At 41.6% G+C, this 22,724-nt stretch overlaps 1 protein-coding gene across 1 annotated transcript in view; it reads left to right on the plus strand.

The window, feature by feature from the left end:
• Nucleotides 1–22,724, plus strand: part of LOC133587215 (cadherin-22) — a 615,599-nt gene that overhangs the window by 530,931 nt on the left and 61,944 nt on the right. Inside the window, exon 12 of the mRNA XM_072912852.1 lies at nt 4,460–4,581. Within this exon, the coding sequence (XP_072768953.1) occupies nt 4,460–4,581 (122 nt within the window). The remainder of the gene's footprint in view (nt 1–4,459; nt 4,582–22,724) is intronic.

A 22,724-nucleotide genomic window follows, 5' to 3' on the forward strand; every position in this document is an offset into this window, starting at 1 on the left:
CCTCGACTTAAGTAAGTTGAAAAACTTATTCGGGTGTTACCATTTAGTGGTCAATTTTACAGAATATGTACTGTACTGTGCAACCTACTAATAAAAGTCAATCAATCAAAAAAAGGGTTAGGGTTAGAGGGTTAGAGTTATAATAAGGCCATGCAGAATAAGGCATTAATAAGTACTTAATAATGACTAGTTAAGAGCCAATATTTTACTAATTTGCATGTTAATAAGCAACTAATTAATGGTGAATATGTTTCCCATACTAAAGTGTTACCATGTTTTTTTTACTGGTGCACAAAATGAACCGTGCATGAACATCACCTTGTTCAAAGAACAAAACCAACACAGTGCATAAACTCACAACAAATTACCGTATAATGGGTGTATAATGTAGCCCGGAAGAGTTAGGGCTGCATGGGATTCTGGGTATTTGTCCTGTTGTGTTTATGTTGTGTTACGGTGCAGATGTTCTCCCGAAATGTGTTTGTCATTCTTGTTTAGTGTGGGTTCACAGCGTGGCGCATTATTAGTAAGAGTGTTAAAGTTTTTTGTTTTTTTTTATACCGACACCGTCAGTGTAACCTGTGTGGTTGTTGAACAAGTATGCCTTGCTGTCACCTACGTGAGCAAGCGGAAGCCCCATATAAGGTGTGGCTGATCAGGCACGCTGGTCGTAGTGGGTGCTATATGCTGTACCATCACGGCACGCATGACGCTGACAAGCGCCATTTATATAAAACCCGCGTGCCACACCAGCATTCAAATTCCATATTAAGGTATGGGCAGCATGTCGGAGACCCCTGGTTTATGCATAGCACAAAGCAAAAAAAACAACAACTTATTATGCAGCGTTAATTCATATTAAATTTCAAAAAAATTTAGTGGCTCCCATTGTTATCTTTAATTTGTGAAACTGCTCAAAATGGCTCTTTGACTGGTAAAGGTTGCCGACCCCTGCCCTAGGGTTCCATCGAACCCAGGTTAAAAACCGCTGTTTTATACACCTGTGGCCGGGCCAAGTGATTAGGACACCTGATTCTCGTCATTTGAATGGGTGGCCAAATACTTTTGGCAATATAGTGTATTTTGACATATGCATTACTGCCACCTATAGGACTACAGTGGTACTGCGCATTCATGATTTTCTAATTTTCGAGCCTGGGCGGGGGGGTTTTCGACGAAATTACCTTTTTAGAGTGTCTGTGAGGACTCACATGATGATATTTCTGATGTACAGCATGTAAAGTTGCAATCATCCTCTGCAGTTCAGAAGAGCCTTTTTGTTCAGGGTCAGAGCAACTAATTGCAGCTGTATTCAAGCAATTACAACACTTGACGTCAATTCACTTTTTTATCGTCAATTTCCCCCCCTGCTTGTCAGTTGCTTGTTGACAGTACGTATTTTTTTGTTATTGTTCGATGACACTCAGATACGTGCGCCGAGTGGCGGCAGCTGAATTATCCATTTAATGCCCTCTAATTAGACAAGATATCAGGCCAACACCTGAAGCCAACACGACTCTCATTTAAACGTAATGTTCTCTCACTCTCTTTCCATCGCCAACCTGGAATTGTCTTAGACACACACACGGACTTACATAATTACGCCGTCTTCGGGCCTGTACTGTACATCATGTTTGATGAGGAAATTAGACAAATCTGATGCAGTCAGATGGCAAACTAATTTAAAGTAGCGTTAGAAAGAACTAATTATAAATCATGCTCACACCTCTCACATGTACATTTAAGCTTATTAAAGGTATATTCTGCTTTTTTTCTACATTTAAAACACGTACTTGTTGTCTACATAATACTCTATATTGCCAAAAGTATCTGGCCACCTGCCTTGACTCACATATGAGCTTGAAGTGCCATCCCATTCCTAACCCATAGGGTTCAATATGATGTGGGTCCACCTTTTGCAGCTATTACAGCTTCAACTCTTCTGGGAAGGCTGTCCACAAGGTTGCGGAGTGTGTTTATAGGAATTTTCCACCATTCTTCCAAAAACTGACGTTGGTGGAGAAGTCCTGGCTCTCAGTCTCCGTTCTAATTCATCCCAAAGGTGTTCTATCGGGTTCAGGTCAGGACTCTGTGCAGGCCAGTCAAGTTCATCCACACCAGACTCTGTCATCCATGTCTTTATGGACCTTGCTTTGTGCATTTGTGCACGGTCATGTTGGAAGAGGAAGGGGCCCGCTCCAAACTGTTCCCACAAAGTTGGGAGCATGGAATTGTCCAAAATATTTTGGTATCCTGGAGCATTCAAAGTGTCTTTCATTGGAACTAAGGGTCCAAGCCCAACTCCTGAAAAGTAACCCACACCATAATTCCTCCTCCACCAAATATATATATATATATATTATGTATGTATATATTATGTATGTATATATATATATATATGTAGTCGTGGTTTCTGTGTTTTATCAGTTGTACAGTGCTCAATACCGGGGTAGAGCGGAATATCCGTTAGGTCAAGAAAAAACACAGAGGCTACAGTATATCATCCCTACAAGCAGGTTATTTTCGATTTTATTCATAAAATCCCCTGACGAGCAGGGAAACCTGCGAAACAGGTTTGTAGGGATGATATACAAGGAAGGGGCCCGCTCCAAACTGTTGTCCAAATCAGCTGTTTTGTTTTGATCTGGTATATATATATATATATATATATATATATATATATATGGGCGGCATGGCGTAGTGGGTAGAGCAACCGTGCCAGAAACCTGAGGGTTGCAGGTTCGCTCTCCGCCTCTTACCATCCAAAAATCGCTGTCATTGTGTCCTTGGGCGGGACACTTCACCCTTTTCCCCCGGTGCCACTCACACCGGTGAATTGAATGATGAATGATAGGTGGTGGTCGGAGGGGCCGTTGGCGCAAATTGCAGCCACGCTTCCGTCAGTCTACCCCAGGGCAGCTGTGGCTACGAAAGTAGCTTACCACCACCAGGTGTGAATGAATGATGGGTTCTACATGTAAAGCGACTTTGGGTACTTAGAAAAGCGCTATATAAATCCCAGTTATTATTGTTATTATTATTATTATATAGCCTCTGTGTTTTTTGCTGACCTAATGTATATAGATATATATATATATATTTAAATGCATATGTATATATGTGTAGACACATTTATACATATGTATATATATATATATTAGATATTATCGGCCGATAATATCGACAGGTTGATATTATCGGCCGATAAATGCTTTAAAATGTAATATCCGAAATTATCCGGTATCGTTTTTTTTATTATCTGTATCGTTTTTTGTTTTGTTTTTTTTTGTTTTTATTAAATCAACATAAAAAACACAAGTTACACTTACAATTAATACACCAACCCAAAACATCTAACTCCCCCGTTTACACTCATTCACACAAAAGGGTTGTTTCTTTCTGTTATTAATATTCTGGTTCCTACATTATATATCAATATATATCAATACAGTCTGCAAGGGATACAGTCCGTAAGCACACATGATTGTGCGTGCTGCTGGTCCACTAATAGTACTAATCTTTAACCGTTAATTTTACTCATTTTCATGAATTACTAGTTTCTATGTAACTGTTTTTATTTTGTTTTACTTTCTTTTTTATTCAAGAATTTTTTTTTTAAATGTATTTATCTTATTTTATTTATTTTATTTTTTTAAAAAGGACCTTATCTTCACCATACCTGGTTGTCCAAATTAGGCATAATAATGTGTTAATTCCACGACTGTATATATCGGTTGATATCGGTATTGGTTGAGGTTTGGTCAATATCGGAATATCGGATATCGGCAAAAAGCCATTATCGGACATCCCTAATATATATATATATATATATATATATATATATATATATATATATATATATATATATATATATATATGTATATGTAATAGTATATATGTGTGTATATGTGTATATGTATATGTACATATGTGTGTATATGTATATATGTATGTATATATGTATATATATATATATATATATATATATATATATATATAGATATATATATATATATATATATATATATATATATATATATATATATATATATATTTACACACACACACATATATACCTACCAGATCAAAACAAAACAGCTGCTTTGATAAATAAATCTGTGAACTTGTTTTACGCACACTTCGACTTTTGTTGCTGCAGCCAGCTTCTCTTCTGTCACCGCCATGATAGTGCACCATTAAGGTGTACGCGCTCGCTTGTTATAATGTCAGCACACTGGCACCTCTGCACTCCTTTGTCAATGTCAGCGCCTTGACAACGCTGCTGCTCCACAGACACCTTCACACGCACGCACACACACAAAATATGGTACTTCCTAACTAAGTTGCAAAATGAAGTAACCCTCTTGGAGACAGCAGCACTGATTGGAGCCAACAGATGATTACAGGCAGGATGAGACTCTATACAAACCACTGCATATTTTGTTCCCTCTCTGTGTAGATAACCACACCATGGCGTCACATTCAGCAGTGAGTATTCGTATACTGGATGTTAACGACAATCCCCCAGAATTGGCCACGCCCTATGAAGCCTCCATATGTGAAGATGCCAAGCCAGGCCAGGTAATTTTGCATTACAATACATATATACTGTAGTTTTTTTGTGTTTACTGAGTTAAGATCACTGCAACACGCTCACAGTTATGCACAAATATAATGATTCCTCGTGAATTCCAAGTACCTAAATGCTCTAATTAAGGACAGGGTACTTATTTACTGAGAAGGCAAAGAGGACGGAGCCTTAATTGGAAGCAGGCAATTAACGGAGCGAGTTTGTTATTGCAGAAATGTATAAACTCGTAAACGTGTTCAAACCGATTCTCACTATTTGATATTGGTAAAATATCACAAAACTTTTTCAAAACAGGTTACAGTTTTCAAAAAAGCTGCCGACAAGTGACGTATACGCACAGAGAGAGATGGTCTCAAAAATTGTTTAAAAAATAAAATATTGAATACATATATGTGTATATATGTATGTATTTATATCGACACAAATACTAGAAAAATACTAACCTTATGGCGGATGCCTTTGCAGTAGTAATTTGAAATTTTTCAACGAGCCCCCAAATTGTTGCGTTTTGGACCAGTTGTTCCTCCCAGGGAATTCAAGTCACAAGTCGCTCCCAAGCTCTTTACGACACTTAAAGCTGAGTTGAAAAACCACCAGAGACAGAATAGGTATTTTGTAATATATTTGCAAAGCTTTGCAGATATACATTGAGACCAGTCCAGCATAGAACATTCAGTCGCGATCAAAAGTTCACATACATTTGTAAAGAACATAATGTCATGGCTGTCTTGAGTTTCCAATAATTTCTGCAACTCTCACAAAAAAAATTCATGAAGTTTGGTTCTTTTATGAATTTATTATGGGTCTACTGAAAATGTGAGCAAATCTGCTGGGTCAAAAGTATACATACAGCAATGTTAATATTTGCTTACATGTCCCTTGGCAAGTTTCACTCCAATAAGGCGCTTTTGGTAGCCATCCACAAGCTTCTAGTTGAACTTTTGACTACTCCTCTTGACAAAATTGGTGCAGTTCAGCTAAATGTGTTGGTTTTCTGACATGGACTTGTTTCTTCAGCATTGTCCACACGTTTAAGTCAGGACTTTGGGAAGGCCATTCTAAAACCTTCATTCTAGCCTGATTTAGCCATTCCTTTACCACTTTTGAGGTGTGTTTGGGGTCATTGTCCTGTTGGAACACCCAACTGCGCCCAAGACCCAACCTCCGGGCTGATGATTTTAGGTTGTCCTGAAGAATTTAGAGGTAATCCTCCTTTTTTATTGTCCCATTTACTCTCTGTAAAGCACCAGTTCTATTGGCAGTAAAACAGGCCTAGAGCATAATACTACCACCACCATGCTTGACGGTAGGTATGATATTCATGGGATTAAAGGCCTCACCTTTTCTCCTCCAAACATATTTGTTATGATCGGCTGCCCGGATCATGATCTGTTTGGTTTTTGGACTACCTCAGTTCCTGTTTTATGCACCCCTGGGTTTGTTTTCAGTTACCATGTATGCTTATTGTTTTCACCTGTCTCTTATTGATGTTCTGGACGCTCACCTGTTTCCCGAGCACTGATCAGAGCGCTATTTAATACTGCCTTTTCCGGTCAGTCAGTCTGGCTTCCTAATTTTCTACCGGCAACAGTTGACGACGACTTTGATTCCTGTTTGTGTAGACTGGTTTTCATACCCATTCATACACTCAGGGGAGTCAATCAAAGACACTTGATGGGAACGAGCATGGTTTCATTGTCCCTGGCAGGTTTGGCAGGTGAATCCTACACACCGTGGTCACACAGTCGTGGTCAAAAGTTTACATACATTTGTAAAGAACATAATGTCATGGCTGTCTTGAGTTTCCAATCATTTCTACAACTCTTATTTTTTTGTGATAGAGTGATTGGAGCACATACTTGTTGGTCACAAAAAACATTCATGAAGTTTGGTTCTTTTATGTATTTATTATGGGTCTACTGAAAATGTGAGCAAATCTGCTGGGTCAAAAGTATACATACAGCAACGTTAATATTTGGTTACATGTCCTTTGGCAAGTTTCACTGCAATAAGGCGCTTTTGGTAGCCATCCACAACTCCTCTTGACAAAATTGGTGCAGTTCAGCTAAATGTGTTGGTTTTCTGACATGGACTTGTTTCTTCAGCATTGTCCACACATTTAAGTCAGGACTTTGGGAAAGCCATTCTAAAACCTTCATTCTAGCCTGATTTAGCCATTCCTTTACCACTTTTAACGTGTGTTGGGGTCTTTGTCCTGTTGGAACACCCAACTGCGCCCAAAACCCAACCTCCAGGCTGATGATTTTAGGTTGTCCTGAAGAATTCGGAGGTAATCCTCCTTTTTGTTGTATCAATCAATCAATCAATCAATCTTTATTTATATAGCCCTAAATTACAAGTGTCTCAAAGGGCTGCACAAGCCACAACGACATCCTCGGTACAAAGCCCACATAAGGGCAAGGAAAAACTCACCCCAGTGGGACGTCGATGTGAATGACTATGAGAAACCTTGGAGAGGACCGCATATGTGGGTAACCCCCCCCCTCTAGGGGAGACCGAAAGCAATGGATGTCGAGTGGGTCTGACATAATGCGCCGAGAACAATCCGGATGGTTCTTTTCCTCTTTGTTCCGGAGGTCGTGTCCACGGTTTCCAAAAAACAATTTGAAATGTGTACTGTGTCAGACCAAGGAACACTTTCCCACTTTGCATCAGTCCATCTTAGATGAGCTCGGGCCCCAGCGAAGCCGGCGGCGTTTCCGGGTGTTGTTAATAAATGGCTTTGGCTTTGTTTTAACTTGCACTTACAGGTGTGGCGGCCAACTGTAGCTACTGACGGCGCTTTTCTGAAGTGTTCCTGAGCCCATGTGGTGATATCCTTTACACACTGCTGTCGCCGTATAAGGCAGTGGTACCCCTCGTATACGGTTGATTCGAGTGGAAATATATTTAAATATCCTTCTTGAAAATGGACTTGCAAATATCAATCAATCAATCAATCAATCTTTATTTATATAGCCCTAAATCACAAGTGTCTCAAAGGGCTGCACAAGCCACAACGACATCCTCGGTACAAAGCCCACATACGGGCAAGGAAAAACTCACCCCAGTGGGACGTCGATGTGAATGACTATGAGAAACCTTGGAGAGGACCGCATATGTGGGTAACCCCCCCCCTCTAGGGGAGACCGAAAGCAATGGATGTCGAGTGGGTCTGACATAATATTGTGAGAGTCCAGTCCATAGTGGATCCAACATAATAGTAAGAGTCCAGTCCATAGTGGGGCCAGCAGGACACCATCCCGAGCGGAGACGGGTCAGCAGCGCAGAGATGTTCTCAGCCGATGCACAGGCGAGGGGTCCACCCCGGGTCCCGACTCTGGACAGCCAGCACTTCATCCATGGCCACCGGACCTGTGCCCCCTCCCTCCCTCAAGGAAAAGGGGAGCAGAGGAGAAAAGAAAAGAAACGGCAGATCAACTGGTCTAACAGGGGGGCTATTTAAAGGCTAGAGTATACAAATGAGTTTTAAGATGGGACTTAAATGCTTCTACTGAGGTAGCATCTCTAATTGTTACCGGGAGGGCATTCCATAGTACTGGAGCCCGAATAGAAAACGCTCTATAGCCCGCAGACTTGTTTTGGGCTCTGGGAATCACTAATAAGCCGGAGTTCTTTGAACGCAAATTTCTTGCCGGGACATATGGTACAATGCAATCGACAAGATAGGACGGAGCTAGACCGTGTAGTATTTTATACGTAAGTAGTAAAACCTTAAAGTCACATCTTAAGTGCATAGGAAGCCAGTGCAGGTGAGCCAGTATAGGCGTAATATGATCAAACTTTCTTGTTCTTGTCAAAAGTCTAGCAGCCGCATTTTGTACCAATTGTAATCTTTTAATGCTAGACATAGGGAGACCCGAAAATAATAAATTACAGTAGTCGAGACGAGACGTAACGAACGCATGAATAATGATCTCAGCGTCGCTAGTGGATAAAATAGAACGAATTTTAGCGATATTGCGGAGATGAAGAAGGCCGTTTTAGTAACACTCTTAATGTGTGATTCAAAGGAGAGAGTTGGGTCGAAAATAATATCCAGATTCTTTACTGATTCGCCTTTTGTAATTGTTTGGTTGTCAAATGTTAAGGTGGTATTATTAAATAAATGTCGGTGTTTAGCAGGACCGATAATCAGCATTTCCGTTTTCTTGGTGTTGAGTTGCAAGAAGTTAGCGGACATCCATTGTTTAATTTCATTAAGACACGCCTCCAGCTGACTACAATCCGGCGTGTTGGTCAGCTTTAGGGGCATGTAGAGTTGGGTGTCATCAGCATAACAATGAAAGCTAACACCGTATTTGCGTATGATGTCGCCTAGCGGCAGCATGTAACTACTGAAGAGTGCAGGGCCAAGAACCGAACCCTGAGGAACTCCGCACGTTACCTTAACATAGTCCGAGGTCACATTATTATGGGAGACGCATTGCATCCTGTCAGTAAGATAAGAGTTAAACCACGACAAAGCTAAGTCTGACATACCAATACGTGTTTTGATACGCTCTAATAAAATATTATGATCGACGGTATCGAAAGCAGCGCTAAGATCAAGAAGCAGCAACATAGATGACGCATCAGGGTCCATCGTTAGCAGTAGATCATTAGTCATTTTTGCGAGGGCTGTCTCCGTAGAGCGATTTGCCCTGAAACCGGATTGAAAAGGTTCACAGAGATTGTTAGACACTAAGTGTTCATTTAGCTGCTGTGCGACAATTTTTTTCGAGGATTTTCGAAATAAAGGGAAGGTGGGACACCGGTCGGTAGTTTACCATGAGGTCAGGATCAAGGTTAGGTCTTTTGAGCAGAGGATGAATAACCGCTTTCTTGAATGCTAGGGGAACAGTGCCAGAGGAAAGTGATACGTTTATAATATTTAGCACTGATGGACTTAATAATACAAAAAGCTCCTTGATAAGTTTCCCAGGAAGTGGGTCAAGTAAACATGTTGTTTGTTTTATCCCACTTACACGCTGTAATAGATCCTCTAATGTTATTTCATCAAAAAGAGAGAGACTATTTTGTATTGCAGTATCCGTCGTAGATACATTTGTATCTGTGTTCATAGAACCCAGTTGTAGCTGGGATGCGTTGTCTTTAATCTCCTTTCTAATGAGTTCAATTTTCTTATTAAAGAAATTCATAAAGTCATCTGCCGAGTGGGTGGAGCTATTGGGAGGAGTCCCTTGTTGGGTTAGCGATGCTACTGTACTAAACAAAAATTTAGGGTCGTTTTTGTTGAGGCGGATGAGATTTGAGTAATATTTAGCTTTAGCTAAGGTAAGCATGCGTTTGTACAATATTAAACTATCACTCCATGCTTGATGGAAAACCTCAAGCTTAGTCGCGCGCCATTTGCGTTCCAACTTTCTACATGATAATTTATGAGCTCTGGTTTCTTCTGTAAACCATGGGGTGCGCCTTTTAGGGGCCCTTTTTTGTTTTAGCGGTGCTATACTATCAATGGTTTTGCGCAGGGCATTGACAAAGTTGTTAGTGAGGTTATCAATAGAGCCGACATAATTTGGGAATGGTGCCATTACCGAAGGCAGTAGGTCAGCAAGAGTCATCGTTGTGGCAGCATTAATGTTGCGGCTGCTATAGCAGTTATTATTATTATTAGTTTGTTGACAATGAGTCAGAACTTCGAATTTTATAAGGTAATGATCGGACATTACTTTAGTATACGGGAGTACCATAACTTTGGAGGTGGTGACACCCCTGACCAGCACTAGATCTATCGTATTGCCGTTGCGATGCGTAGGTTCATTTATTATTTGTGTAAGACCACAGCTATCAATTATAGTCTGGAGCGCCACGCACTGAGGGTCCGATGGGGTATTCATATGGATATTAAAGTCCCCCATTATGATTATATTGTCTGCGTGCGTCACTAGATCAGCAACGAACTCTGAGAATTCATTAATAAAGTCCGAGTAGGGCCCTGGGGGGCGGTAGATAACAGCCATATCGAGAGGCAGCGGTGCGACAGACCTCATAGTAAGCACCTCAAACGATTTGTATTTATTATTTAGGTTAGGGGTAAGGTTAAAGTTTTCATTGTATATTAGTGCGACCCCCCCACCCCTTTTAAGGGGACGGGCAATATGCGCATTCGTATAGTTAGGAGGAGATGCCTCATTTAGGGCAAAAAATTCGTCTGGTTTGAGCCAGGTTTCGCTAAGACCAATGACGTTAAGATTGTTGTCTCTAATGACCTCATTAACTAATAACGTTTTGGGAGACAATGATCTTATGTTTAAAAAGCCCATATTATAAGTATTGGGCTGTTTTGACGAGTTTCTGTTTAAATTATCCGTAGTAGAAATATTAATAATGTTGCGTTTATTATACGTAGTGCACTTTAAATAGTTTCGACCATATCTAGGAATTGATACGACGGGAATTTTCAGATTGTTTGCTTGATGCTGCGATCGACTGAACGCATCATGATTTGCCACCTCAGTAGAATGCATATCTACCCCGGACACATTCACAACAGAAAACACATTATGTGAGTTGTGTGTTATTCTAAGAAAATTGCTATGCGTACAGGAATTATCCAGCCTGGTGCTGGCTAGTTCTAGCTTAACTGACTCCTCACCCGGACTAGCAGGCTCTGTAATTGCCTGTGACCGGGCTTGCTCTAGTGTAGTTAGTCAAATGTGACTTAAACAGTAGTCTATGTTTTTAGTCAGGATGATGGCGCCTTCCTGGTTAGGGTGAAGGCCGTCCCTCATCAGCAAGCCTGGTTTGCCCCAGAAAGAGGGCCAATTATCAATAAACGTTAGTCCCTGTTGTCTACAGAAGCTAGCCAGCCACTTGTTAAGCGAGACTAATCTGCTATATCTCTCATCATTGCCTCTCGCAGGCAGGGGGCCAGAGACAATTACTCGATGCCTGGACATCTTTCTAGCGAGATCACAAGTCCTGGCTATGTTTCTCTTTGTAATCTCTGACTGTCTCATTCTAGTGTCAGTATAGAAAATAGTTACGGCAAAACTGTGAACACTTTGCAAAGAGAGTGAAAAAGTGTTTCTGCTTACTGGTCAGAAAATGAATGCATAAGATGCATGCATGCATACTGCATAATATTGCCTTTACAGAGATAATATTGCAGTGGTGTACTGAGACCTAATGTTTTCACTCACCCATGTATCTAAATTGGGTAAAAAAACATTAAGAACCGCTTGACTGTATTTAAAAAATATTGTCCAAGACGTTTTAAAAGAAATCATAGCAACCAATGATATAGCAAATAGAAATCCATCCATCCATCCATCCATCCATCCATCCATCTTCTTCCGCTTATCCGAGGTCGGGTCGCGGGGGCAGCAGCCTAAGCAGGGAAGCCCAGACTTCCCTCTCCCCAGCCACTTCGTCCAGCTCTTCCTGTGGGACCCCGAGGCGTTCCCAGGCCAGCCGGGAGACATAGTCTTCCCAACGTGTCCTGAGTCTTCCCCGCGGCCTCCTACCGGTCAGACGTGCTCTAAACACCTCCCTAGGGAGGCGTTCGGGTGGCAACCTGACCAGATGCCCAAACCACCTCATCTGGCTCCTCTCCATGTGGAGGAGCAGAGGCTTTACTTTGAGCTACCCCCGGATGTCAGAGCTTCTCACCCTATCTCTAAGGGAGAGCCCCGCCACCCGGCGGAGGAAACTCACTTCGGCCGCTTGTACCCGTGATCTTGTCCTTTCGGTCATCACATAACGGTGAGGATGGGAACGTAGATCGACCGGTAAATTGAGAGCTTTGCCTTCCGGCTCAGCTCATTCTTCACCACAACGGATCGATACAGCGTCCGCATTACTGAAGACGCCGCACCGATCCGCCTGTCGATCTCACGATCCACTCTTCCCCCATTCGTGAACAAGACTCCGAGGTACTTGAACTCCTCCACTTGGGGCAAGATCTCCTCCCCAACCCGGAGATGGCACTCCACCCTTTTCCGGGCGAGAACCATGGACTCGGACTTGGAGGTGCTGATTTTCATCCCAGTCGCTTCACACTCGGCTGCGAACCGATCCAGTGAGAGCTGAAGATCCTAGCCAGATGAAGCTATCAGGACCACATCACCTGCAAAAAGCAGAGACCTAATCCTGCAGCCACCAAACCAGATCTCCTCAACGCCCTGACTGCGCCTAGAAATTCTGTCCATAAAAGTTATGAACAGAATCGGTGACAAAGGGCAGCCTTGGCGGAGTCCGACCCTCACTGGAAACGTGTCCGACTTACCGCCGGCAATGCGGACCAAGCTCTGGCACTGATCATACAGATAGAAATACAAATGGTTATATGGGCGTTTCATTCAACACACATACTTAAAATGCCCCAGGCTACAGTCGTTGGACCCTGTTACGTGTTCAAAACAAAGAGGTAATTAAAAACCAAGGCCTGAAAGTGTGTGGGGGCTCCATGCTGGAAGTCGCATTTACATGTTTAATGAGGCCCAGGTCTGTCCGCATGGACTCTTATCAAACACTTCCAATCCCCTCCCCTCTACCTTCTTCAGCCACCCGCTACATCCCCGCCTTCCCCTGGAAGAAGCCTGCGTTAACCTTCAGCTCCTAATCAAACATGGATTCGTCTTCCTGCCGCCCACAAGCATTGTAAAAGATACTCCTATTTCATATGGAAGGAAATGTCTACAGGGTCCGTACGGGGTGCTTAAAAACCTTGAAAATGCTTGGGTTTTAATGTTGTGTTTTCAAGGTTTGAAAAATGCTTGAATTTTGGGTGAAGTGCTTGTAAATGCTTGGAAATGTTCATCATATTTTTCGGCAGTCTGACTCAATAGGCTAATTATAAAATGGAAACAAATAAAATAAGTTTCCTTAAAAAATGAAAGCTACAGGCTTGATCTGTTGGCTTTGCACGAGCCCTTACATTAGGTTGTTGTCATGCCATTCTGTGTCGCCCCCCAAGAGGACAGTGGTGCATCGGTCCATCATGCCGGGAGGTTGTCGTTTTAATGAGCATTAGATGGAAAATGACAAATGCAAACTTTGGATAAAACGTGGACCAAATCCACGTATATGCAAAAAGGAAATCCAGCTTTTCGCAATGGGAGAGTCTTCTCTCTCGAGTCATATGAAATGTAAACCAGAGAGATTACTAGCCCTACAAGTTAACTAACGTTAGCTAAAGTTCTGTTTTTTAACCTTTTGGTACATGCTCGACCTAATTTTTTATTTATTTATTTTTTTGTCCTGTCCAGCTTCTCAGGCAAATCAAATAGTTGATGTAGATGCCCATATCGGCTGTACAAATTTACTTTACACAAGAGAAGTGTGGGATACTTCTCTTGTTGCCTTATTAGGGACCGCAATGTCCCTTTCGGACAGAGGACCCTATTGTATTTGTAAGGTTTTATTATTATTATTCCGCTGCCTCTTTGAGCTGTAATTTGACCCCCTTAACATGCTTCAAAACTCACCATATTTGACCCACACATCAGGACTGGCAAAAATTGCCATCTAATCAAAAAACCAAACCCCAAAACTCAAAATTGCGCTCTAGCGCCCCCTAGACAAAAACACAGACAAAACTGATTGTACCTTCCGGTAGGAATGTCATAGAGACATGAAACAAAAACCGCTATGTAGGTCTGCCTTGGACCTAGATTTCATTTGTTGACATTCTTCAGCAAAAATCAACAGGAAATTGGCAATTCCCCCTTCAAAACAAAAAGTTGGTAAAAACAGTCAATTTTGCCTCTTTGAGCTGTAATTTGACCCCCTTAACATGCTTAAAAATCACCAAACTGGACACACACATCAGGACTGGCAAAAATTGAGATCTAATAAAAAACCCAACCCCAAAACTCAAAATTGCGCTCTAGCGCCCCCTAGGAAGAAAACACAGAAACAGCTGCTCCCAGGAAGAAAACTCAGACAAAACTGCCTGTAACTTCTTAGAGACATGAAACAAAAATCTTTATGTAGGTCTCACTTAGACCTACATTTCATATATTGACAACCCCCAGCAAAAATCAACAGGAAGTTTGCGATTCCCCCTTCAAAACAAAAGTTTTGTAAAAACCGGTCACCTTTTTTCAAACATTATCTCCTCTGAGCGCGTTTGTCGTGTCGGCTTCAAATTAGCACAGGAGAGAGATTGAACCCTTCTGATTAAAATTTGACCAAAGAGTTTTAATTACTCCTCCGGTTTGGATTTTATGTGCCGTCAAAGTCGGTCCCGTCCATCGCTGCTTGCAGCTTTAATTTGTATTTGACTTTATTAAATGGATTTATATTATTACTTGGTGCAGCCAGGCTTGAGCAGGAGGGGATAGGAAGAAAAAAAAAGGAGGAAATTGTGGGGACAAGATGGGGATAAGACAGAGAGACAACAACAACAGCAAACACAACAATAACAACAACAACAACAATATAACAACATCAGCAAATAGGATATGTACAAATATGATGGTAAAAGTGATAGCAAATAAGCAGTTAGTGAAATAAATAATAATAGAGAATTGACAATGAGCATAATTACAATACACATGGAGCGATACAAATACCAATAGAAATAGCGCTATTGATAATGAATAATAACAATAATTTACCTCTATTATCAACAATACAGTTGTTCAAATGCAACAATACATATATGTCCTGATAACATGAAATACAAAAGAAAGCAGAAACAATGGAGGGGAAGAAAGGTGTAATAACCTTGTAGATTGTTATAGTAACAATAGGTTAAGCTTTGTCAGTGTGCAATGTATTACCCAGTTTACCCTAGGGTAACAACTTTAATTTATGTTTGATAAAACGTGATTATATGCATGAGTGTATGTATGTATATGTACAGTATGTGTATATCTATGTTTGTACAGTGAATGTATATGTACATGTATGTGTATATGTATGTTTGTACAGTGAATGTATATGTACAGTATGCGCATATGTATGTTTGTACAGATAATGTATATGTATAGTATGCGCATATGTATGTTTGTACAGAAATGCTAGACCCAAACTGTGAGATCAACGCTAGATTACATGTTAATTACGGACAGTTATTACAAGCTATGAAAGGAAAAAAGCTAGTGTTTGTCAATGATAAATTATAATGTTCATAACTTCCCTCAAATAAAAATCAATTTGTTATCATAGCCACAGTTATAAGGCTAGATATGCTTAATGAAAGGGGACTGAGGTGTTGTGAAACAAACACAATATTGTCCTTATATTAATGTGGAACAGTTTTGTTAATAAATGAGTGAAATTGACATTTTGAGGGTGCGTGTGTTTATATCACATAATGCAGTTTACAAGCACAAATACGGTGCGAATCAATCCGTGCTCGATGACATTGAGTTCTGTAAGTAAGAAAAAGAACAAGAAATTTGAAAAACAACACAAATGGAGAAACGTTTGCAAACACCAATGACATTGAATAGTCTACAGAACCGTATTTTTCCTACAGACAGCATTTGGTGACCTCAAACAACAAGGCTATGGGTTGATTCACGCTGGTTTTCGCCTTTTGGAGGGTACTGGAAAAACTGGAAAATGTATCTTTAAAATCCTAATAAAGTGCTGGAATTTGGCCAAGGAAAAGGTGTACGAACCCTGTGTCTACCTACACTGCAAAAAGTCAGTGTTCAAAAACAAGAAAAAAAAATACAAAAATGAGTGGTGTTTTATTTGAACTAAGCACAATTATCTGCCAATAGAACAAGAAAATTCGGCTTGTCAAGACTTTCCAAAACAAGTAAAATTAGCTAACCTCAATGAACCCAAAAATACCTTAAAATAAGTATATTCTCACTAATAACAAGTGCACTTTTCTTGGTAGAAAAAAAAGAGAGACCTTTTTGCTCAATATGTTGAAAAATATTCTTAAATGAAGTAAATGCTAGTGCCATTATCTTGACATAATGATATGCGCTCGGCATTACATTTCGTGAAACGAGAAAACTTATAATAAAAACTAATTTATTGTTCTTAATGGAAAGGCAACAAGGCAAGCGCTTGTTACTCTCGGGGTCTCCTAGCCGCTCAGGCAAATCATATGGTCTAAAAATGCATTTTTCCATGGATAACATGACATCATCGCGCCAAGTGCGTGCTCTTTCAGTCAATTAGTGCGCATATATACAGCCCGGCCCCCGGCCAAAATCTTTTTAATTGCAATTTTGAGGAATTTATCTGAATGTGCATGAACTATTTCTGTTCAAAATTGTTAGAAATGTTAAATGTTTAAATATTAACTGTCAGTTTACTGTACTGTGCCAACTGTACTACTATATGAGTACATATTTTCTATTGTTTCATTGAAAATAAAACGGCAAAGTCCATTTGGCTGTCATCTGTTTTAATTATGAGACACAATTGTGTCAAAGTCAGGATTTTTTTTTTCATGCTTGAAATAAGAAATGATTACTTTAAAAAAGCAGTTTTATACTTGTGAGTGTTGATGACACAGCTTTGCAACAGTTGATATTCTAGTTTCAAGCATGTTTTACTCAATTTAGGTCATCAAATCTCAGCTACAAGCTGTAATATCTTACTGAGATCATTTAGGACCAAAATCCTTAAAGGGGAACATTATCACAATTTTAGAAGGGTTGAAACCATTAAAAATCAGTTCCCAGTGGCTTATTTTATTTTTCTAAGTTTTTTTCAAAATTTTACTCATCACGCAATATCCCTAAAAAAAGCTTCAAAGTGCCTGATTTTAACCATTGTTATATACACCCGTCCTTTTTCCTGTGACGTCACATAGTGAAGCCAACACAAACAAACATGGCGGATAGAACAGCAAGCTATAGCGACATTAGCTCGGATTCAGACTCGTATTTCAGCGGCTTAAGCGATTCAACAGATTACGCATTTATTGAAACGGATGGTTGTAGTGTGGAGGCAGGTAGCGAAAACGAAATTGAAGAAGAAACTGAAGCTATTGAGCCATATCGGTTTGAACCGTATGCAAGCGAAACCGACAAAAACGACACGACAGCCAGCGACACGGGAAAAAGCGAGGACGAATTCGGCGATCGCCTTCTAACCAACGATTGGTATGTGTTTGTTTGGCATTAAAGGAAACTAACAACTATGAACTAGGTTTACAGCATATGAAATACATTTGGCAACAACATGCACTTTGAGAGTGCAGACAGCCCAGTTTTCATCAATTAATATATATTCTGTAGACATACCCTCATCCGCTCTCTTTTCCTGAAAGATGATCCGTCCAGTCCAGTTGGAAATGCATCTGCTTTGAGTGTCGCAGGATATCCACACATTCTTGCCATCTCTGTCGTAGCATAGCTGTCGTCGGTAAAGTGTGCGGAACAAACGTCCAATTTTTTGCCACTTTCGCATCTTTGGGCCACTGGTGCAACTTGAATCCGTCCCTGTTCGTGTTGTTACACCCTCCGACAACACACCGACGAGGCATGATGTCTCCAAGGTACGGAAAACAGTCGAAAAAACGGAAAATAACTGCTGATTTGACTCGGTGTTTGTAATGGCGGATTGCTTCCGAGAGCAAATAATAGAAAGGCGTTTAATTTGCCAAAATTCACCCATTTAGAGTTTGAAAATCGGTTAAAAAAATGTATGGTCTTTTTTCTGCAACATCAAGGTATATATTGGCGCTTACATAGGTCTGGTGATAATGTTCCCCTTTAAAACAAGTAAAAGACTCTAACATAAAATCTGCTTAGTGAGAAGAATTATCTTATCAGACAGGAAATAAGCAAATATCACCCTTATTTGAGATATTTAATCTTACTTAGATTAAACTTTTTGCAGTATAGCAAGTGCCGGCACGAAAAGGGGGGATAAGCGGAGTAATATATGAAAGGTTATTCACATCAGTTTTTACTTGTCTGTTCTGGATTTTTATGTCGTGGTGAAGATTTCTGGGACTGAATGTGTTTGCCATCCTTGCACTCATTTTCAGTCTCCGGGGGAGTTGCACTCAGGGGCCTTGAGGGGAACAATAGTGTTTTTCCCTCCATCCTATTTTCATAAGTAACAGGGGGTTCTGAGTGAAACACGCTTTGTTTTTTTAGGTGGAGGGATGGGCTTCAGCGGCGTAGCCTAGCAGGTATTCCGAGTGGGAAAAGACAAAATGCTGCTAATGCTGTCATGTCTTCTGAAACAATACGGTCCCGAAAGTCGCACGGAACTCAATCATGCGTATCCCTCCCCTGGCGGCCCCGTCGACAATTAGTAACAAAATGACAGACGCAGGGACTAAGTGTACACTGCACATGTTTGCCTCCATTTCTATATAGACTTAGACTTTTTATTGTCATTCAAATTTGAACTTTACAGTACATATAAGAACGGAATTTCGTTGCATTAGCTCGTTGTAGTGCAGGATAAAAGAGCAATAAGGTGCATATATAAATAAATATATTACGGTACACAGTGGGATCACACTCCTCAGCCTTCCCGGTAAGGTCTATTCAGGTGTACTGGAGAGGAGGCTACGCCGGATAGTCGAACCTCGGGTTCAGAAGGAACAGTGTGGTTTTCGTCCTGGTCGTGGAACTGTGGACCAGCTCTATACTCTCGGCAGGGTCCTTGAGGGTGCATGGGAGTTTGCCCAACCAGTCTACATGTGTTTTGTGGACTTGGAGAAGGCATTCGACCGTGTCCCTTGGGAAGTCCTGTGGGGAGTGCTCAGGGAGTATGGGGTATCGGACTGTCTGATTGTGGCAGTCCGCTCTCTGTATGCTCAGTGCCAGAGCTTAGTCCGCATTGCCGGCAGTAAGTCGGACACAATTCCAGTGAGGGTTGGACTTCGCCAAGGCTGCCCTTTGTCACCGATTCTGTTTATAACTTTTATGGACAGAATTTCTAGGCGCAGTCAAGGCGTTGAGGGGATCTGGTTTGGTGGCTGCAGGATTAGGTCTCTGCTTTTTACAGATGATGTGGTCCTGATGGCTTCATCTGGCCAGGATCTTCAGCTCTCGCTGGATCGGTTCGCAGCCGAGTGTGAAGCGACTGGGATGAGAATCAGCACCCCCAAGTCCGAGTCCATGGTTCTCGCCCGGAAAAGGGTGGAGATCTTGCCCCAAGTGGAGGAGTTCAAGTACCTCGGAGTCTTGTTCACGAGTGAGGGAAGAGTGGATCGTGAGATCGACAGGCGGATCGGTGCGGCGTCTTCAGTAATGCGGACGCTGTATCGAACCGTTGTGGTGAAGAAGGAGCTGAGCCGGAAGGCAAAGCTCTCAAATTACCGGTCGATCTACGTTCCCATCCTCACCTATGGTCATGAGCTTTGGGTTTTGACCGAAAGGACAAGATCACGGGTACAAGCGGCCGAAATGAGTTTCCTCCGCCGGGTGGCGGGGCTCTCCCTTAGAGATAGGGTGAGAAGCTCTGCCATCCGGGGGGAGCTCAAAGTAAAGCCGCTGCTCCTCCACATCGAGAGGAGCCAGATGAGGTGGTTCGGGTATCTGGTCAGGATGCCACCCGAGCGCCTCCCTAGGGAGGTGTTTAGGGCACGTCCGACCGGTAGGAGGCCGCGGGGAAGACCCAGGACACGTTGGGAAGACTATGTCTCCCGGCTGGCCTGGGAACGCCTCGGGGTCCCACGGGAAGAGCTGGACGAAGTGGCTGGGGAGAGGGAAGTCTGGGCTTCCCTGCTTAGGCTGCTGCCCCCGCGACCCGTCCTCGGATAAGCGGAAGAAGATGGATGGATGGATGGATAGATTACGGTACAGATAAATATATTGCACTTTTGCATATGCATCCACGTTTATGGATGTATGTTATATTGTCTTTATATTCCAGCGAGTTAATCCGTTTTTGGGGGGAATTGAGGGAATTATTATGATGCGTTCAAGAGTCTTACGAAGCTGTTGCAGAACCTGGAGGTTCTGCTACGGAGGCTGCGGAACCTCTTTCTAGAGTCCAGCAGTGAAAACAGTCCTTGGTGGGGGTTGGGAGGAGTCTTTTCAGATTTTCTGAGCCCTGGTCAGGCAGCGGCTTTTTGCAATCTCCTGGATAGGAGGAATATATTATACTTCATTTACCTTCTTCTTGCACTCTTACAACAGTTAAGGCTTATGTTAATATGTCATCATCTTGTAAAGACCACAAAGATCCATCATTGTCAGAATCAGTATCACAATCAGAAATACTTTATTAAATTAATTATAATTAAGATTTTCAGCACAATCCTATTCAAGAGCAGACAAATATTACAGGGAGACAGAACAGGATCGCTGACGGGTCTGCCAACTTCCGGCGCCCCTTTCAAAAAATGTGAGAAACGCTGGGGAAAGTCAATCTAAAGCCTGGGCCCCTGGAGAGAGGGTCCTGACTGAGACCAAGGGAAAAAACATCATAGCTACAGCACACATAAGCATGTGTATAAGTTAAGGGTAAAGTTAAAGTTAAGTTAAAGTACCAATGATTGTCACCCACACACTAGGTGTGGTGAAATGTGTCCTCTGCATTTGACCCATCCCCTTGTTCACCCCCCCTGGGAGGTGAGGGGAGCAATGAGCAGCAGAAGTGGCCGTGCCCGGGGATCATTTTGGTGATTTAACCCCCAATTCGAACCCTTGATGGTGAGTGCCAAGCAGGGAGGTAATGGGTCCCATTTTTATAGTCTTTGGTATGACTCGGCCGGGGGTTTGAACTCACAACCTACCGATCTCAGGGCGGACACTCTAACCACAAGGCCACTGAGCAGGTAGAGGGAAACATCACACATCAAAAAACACAAAGGACATTGAAGACATTAAAAGAGCATAGCTGATGCAACCAGACATTTCTACATACATGTTTGACGCCATCATCTGCTGGGGTGGGGGAAGCATGGCCAGAGACAGGAGCAGACCCAACAAAGCAACCAAGACAGCCGACTCCACCCTCGGCCACCTACCAACTCTCGGCCAGTGTCCAGACCGAGGTGTCCGATACCTGCTCATTCAGCCGAGACACTGTGAAGCTTGTCCGTCCCGGGACTCAGCGCCAGCTCCGCAGCCCTGTCTCTTCATCCGCATCTCCTCCAGTCTCTCCAAACGGACTCTGGTGTGGCAGAGACCCAGCATCTGGTCTCCACGGCCAAAAGGCTCCCGGGAGGCAGATCCAGAAGTTCACAAGTTTTGGGTTTTGTACAAGCCACGGTGTGTTGCCTATAGGAGTAGCATTTGACAATAAACTGAATCTGGTATTTTGTCGAGCGCTACAAAGTGTTTGTACTGTAAGTATTATATTGATTACACACCAGCTGTTAGATTGTAATGCACATCTCAGTTGTAGTTTCCATTACCAAATTCGGAGGTGTTGACATCTCTAAGTGAAATAGTGATTATCAGTAGCATGTCTATGGCATATAGATAGATAGATAGATAGTACTTTATTGATTCCTTCAGGAGAGTTCCCTCAGGAAAATTAAGATATATATCCAATGTAAATTAGCATTAAAAAGTGGCGCCTTACTGTACGTTCAAATGTTTTCTGTCAGGCATACTTGCTTTGTTGCAACAATGACTAACTGAAGTTTGGCTGTGTACTGTTTCCACCCAAGTGTTTGAGCCGGCCAAGTCTGTACCTGGAAGTGACGTCACATGCAACAAAGGTAGCGAAATATGGCACAGTTTGATTTTCGATAGTTAAGAAGTAATGTTGTCGGTGTCTATTAATGTTGTCCCGATACCAATAACTTGGTGCCGGTACCAACATTATTTTGATACTTTTCTAAATAAAAGGGACCACAAAAAATTGCTTTATTTTTACCAAAAAAATCTTAGGGTACATTAAACATTTGTTTATTATTGCAAGTGTGTCCTTTAATAAGATAGTGAACATACAAGACAACTTGTCTTTTATTAGTATTAACACAAACAAAGGCTCCTAATTTAGTGTGCTGACATATGCAGTAACATATTGTGTCATTTTCCATTCTATTATTTTGTCAACATTATTAAGGACAAGTGGTAGAAAATGAATTATTAATCTACTTTTTCATTTATTGTTAATATCTGCTTACTTTCTCTTTTAACATGTTCTATCTACACTTCTGTTAAAATGTAATAATCACTTATTCTTCTGTTGTTTGGATGCTTTACATTAGTTTTGGATGATACCACAAATTTGGGCATCAATCCGATACCAAGTCGTTACAGGATCA

The sequence above is a fragment of the Nerophis lumbriciformis genome, linkage group LG03 (genome assembly GCF_033978685.3).
Source record: "Nerophis lumbriciformis linkage group LG03, RoL_Nlum_v2.1, whole genome shotgun sequence".
NCBI classification, from domain to species: domain Eukaryota; kingdom Metazoa; phylum Chordata; class Actinopteri; order Syngnathiformes; family Syngnathidae; genus Nerophis; species Nerophis lumbriciformis.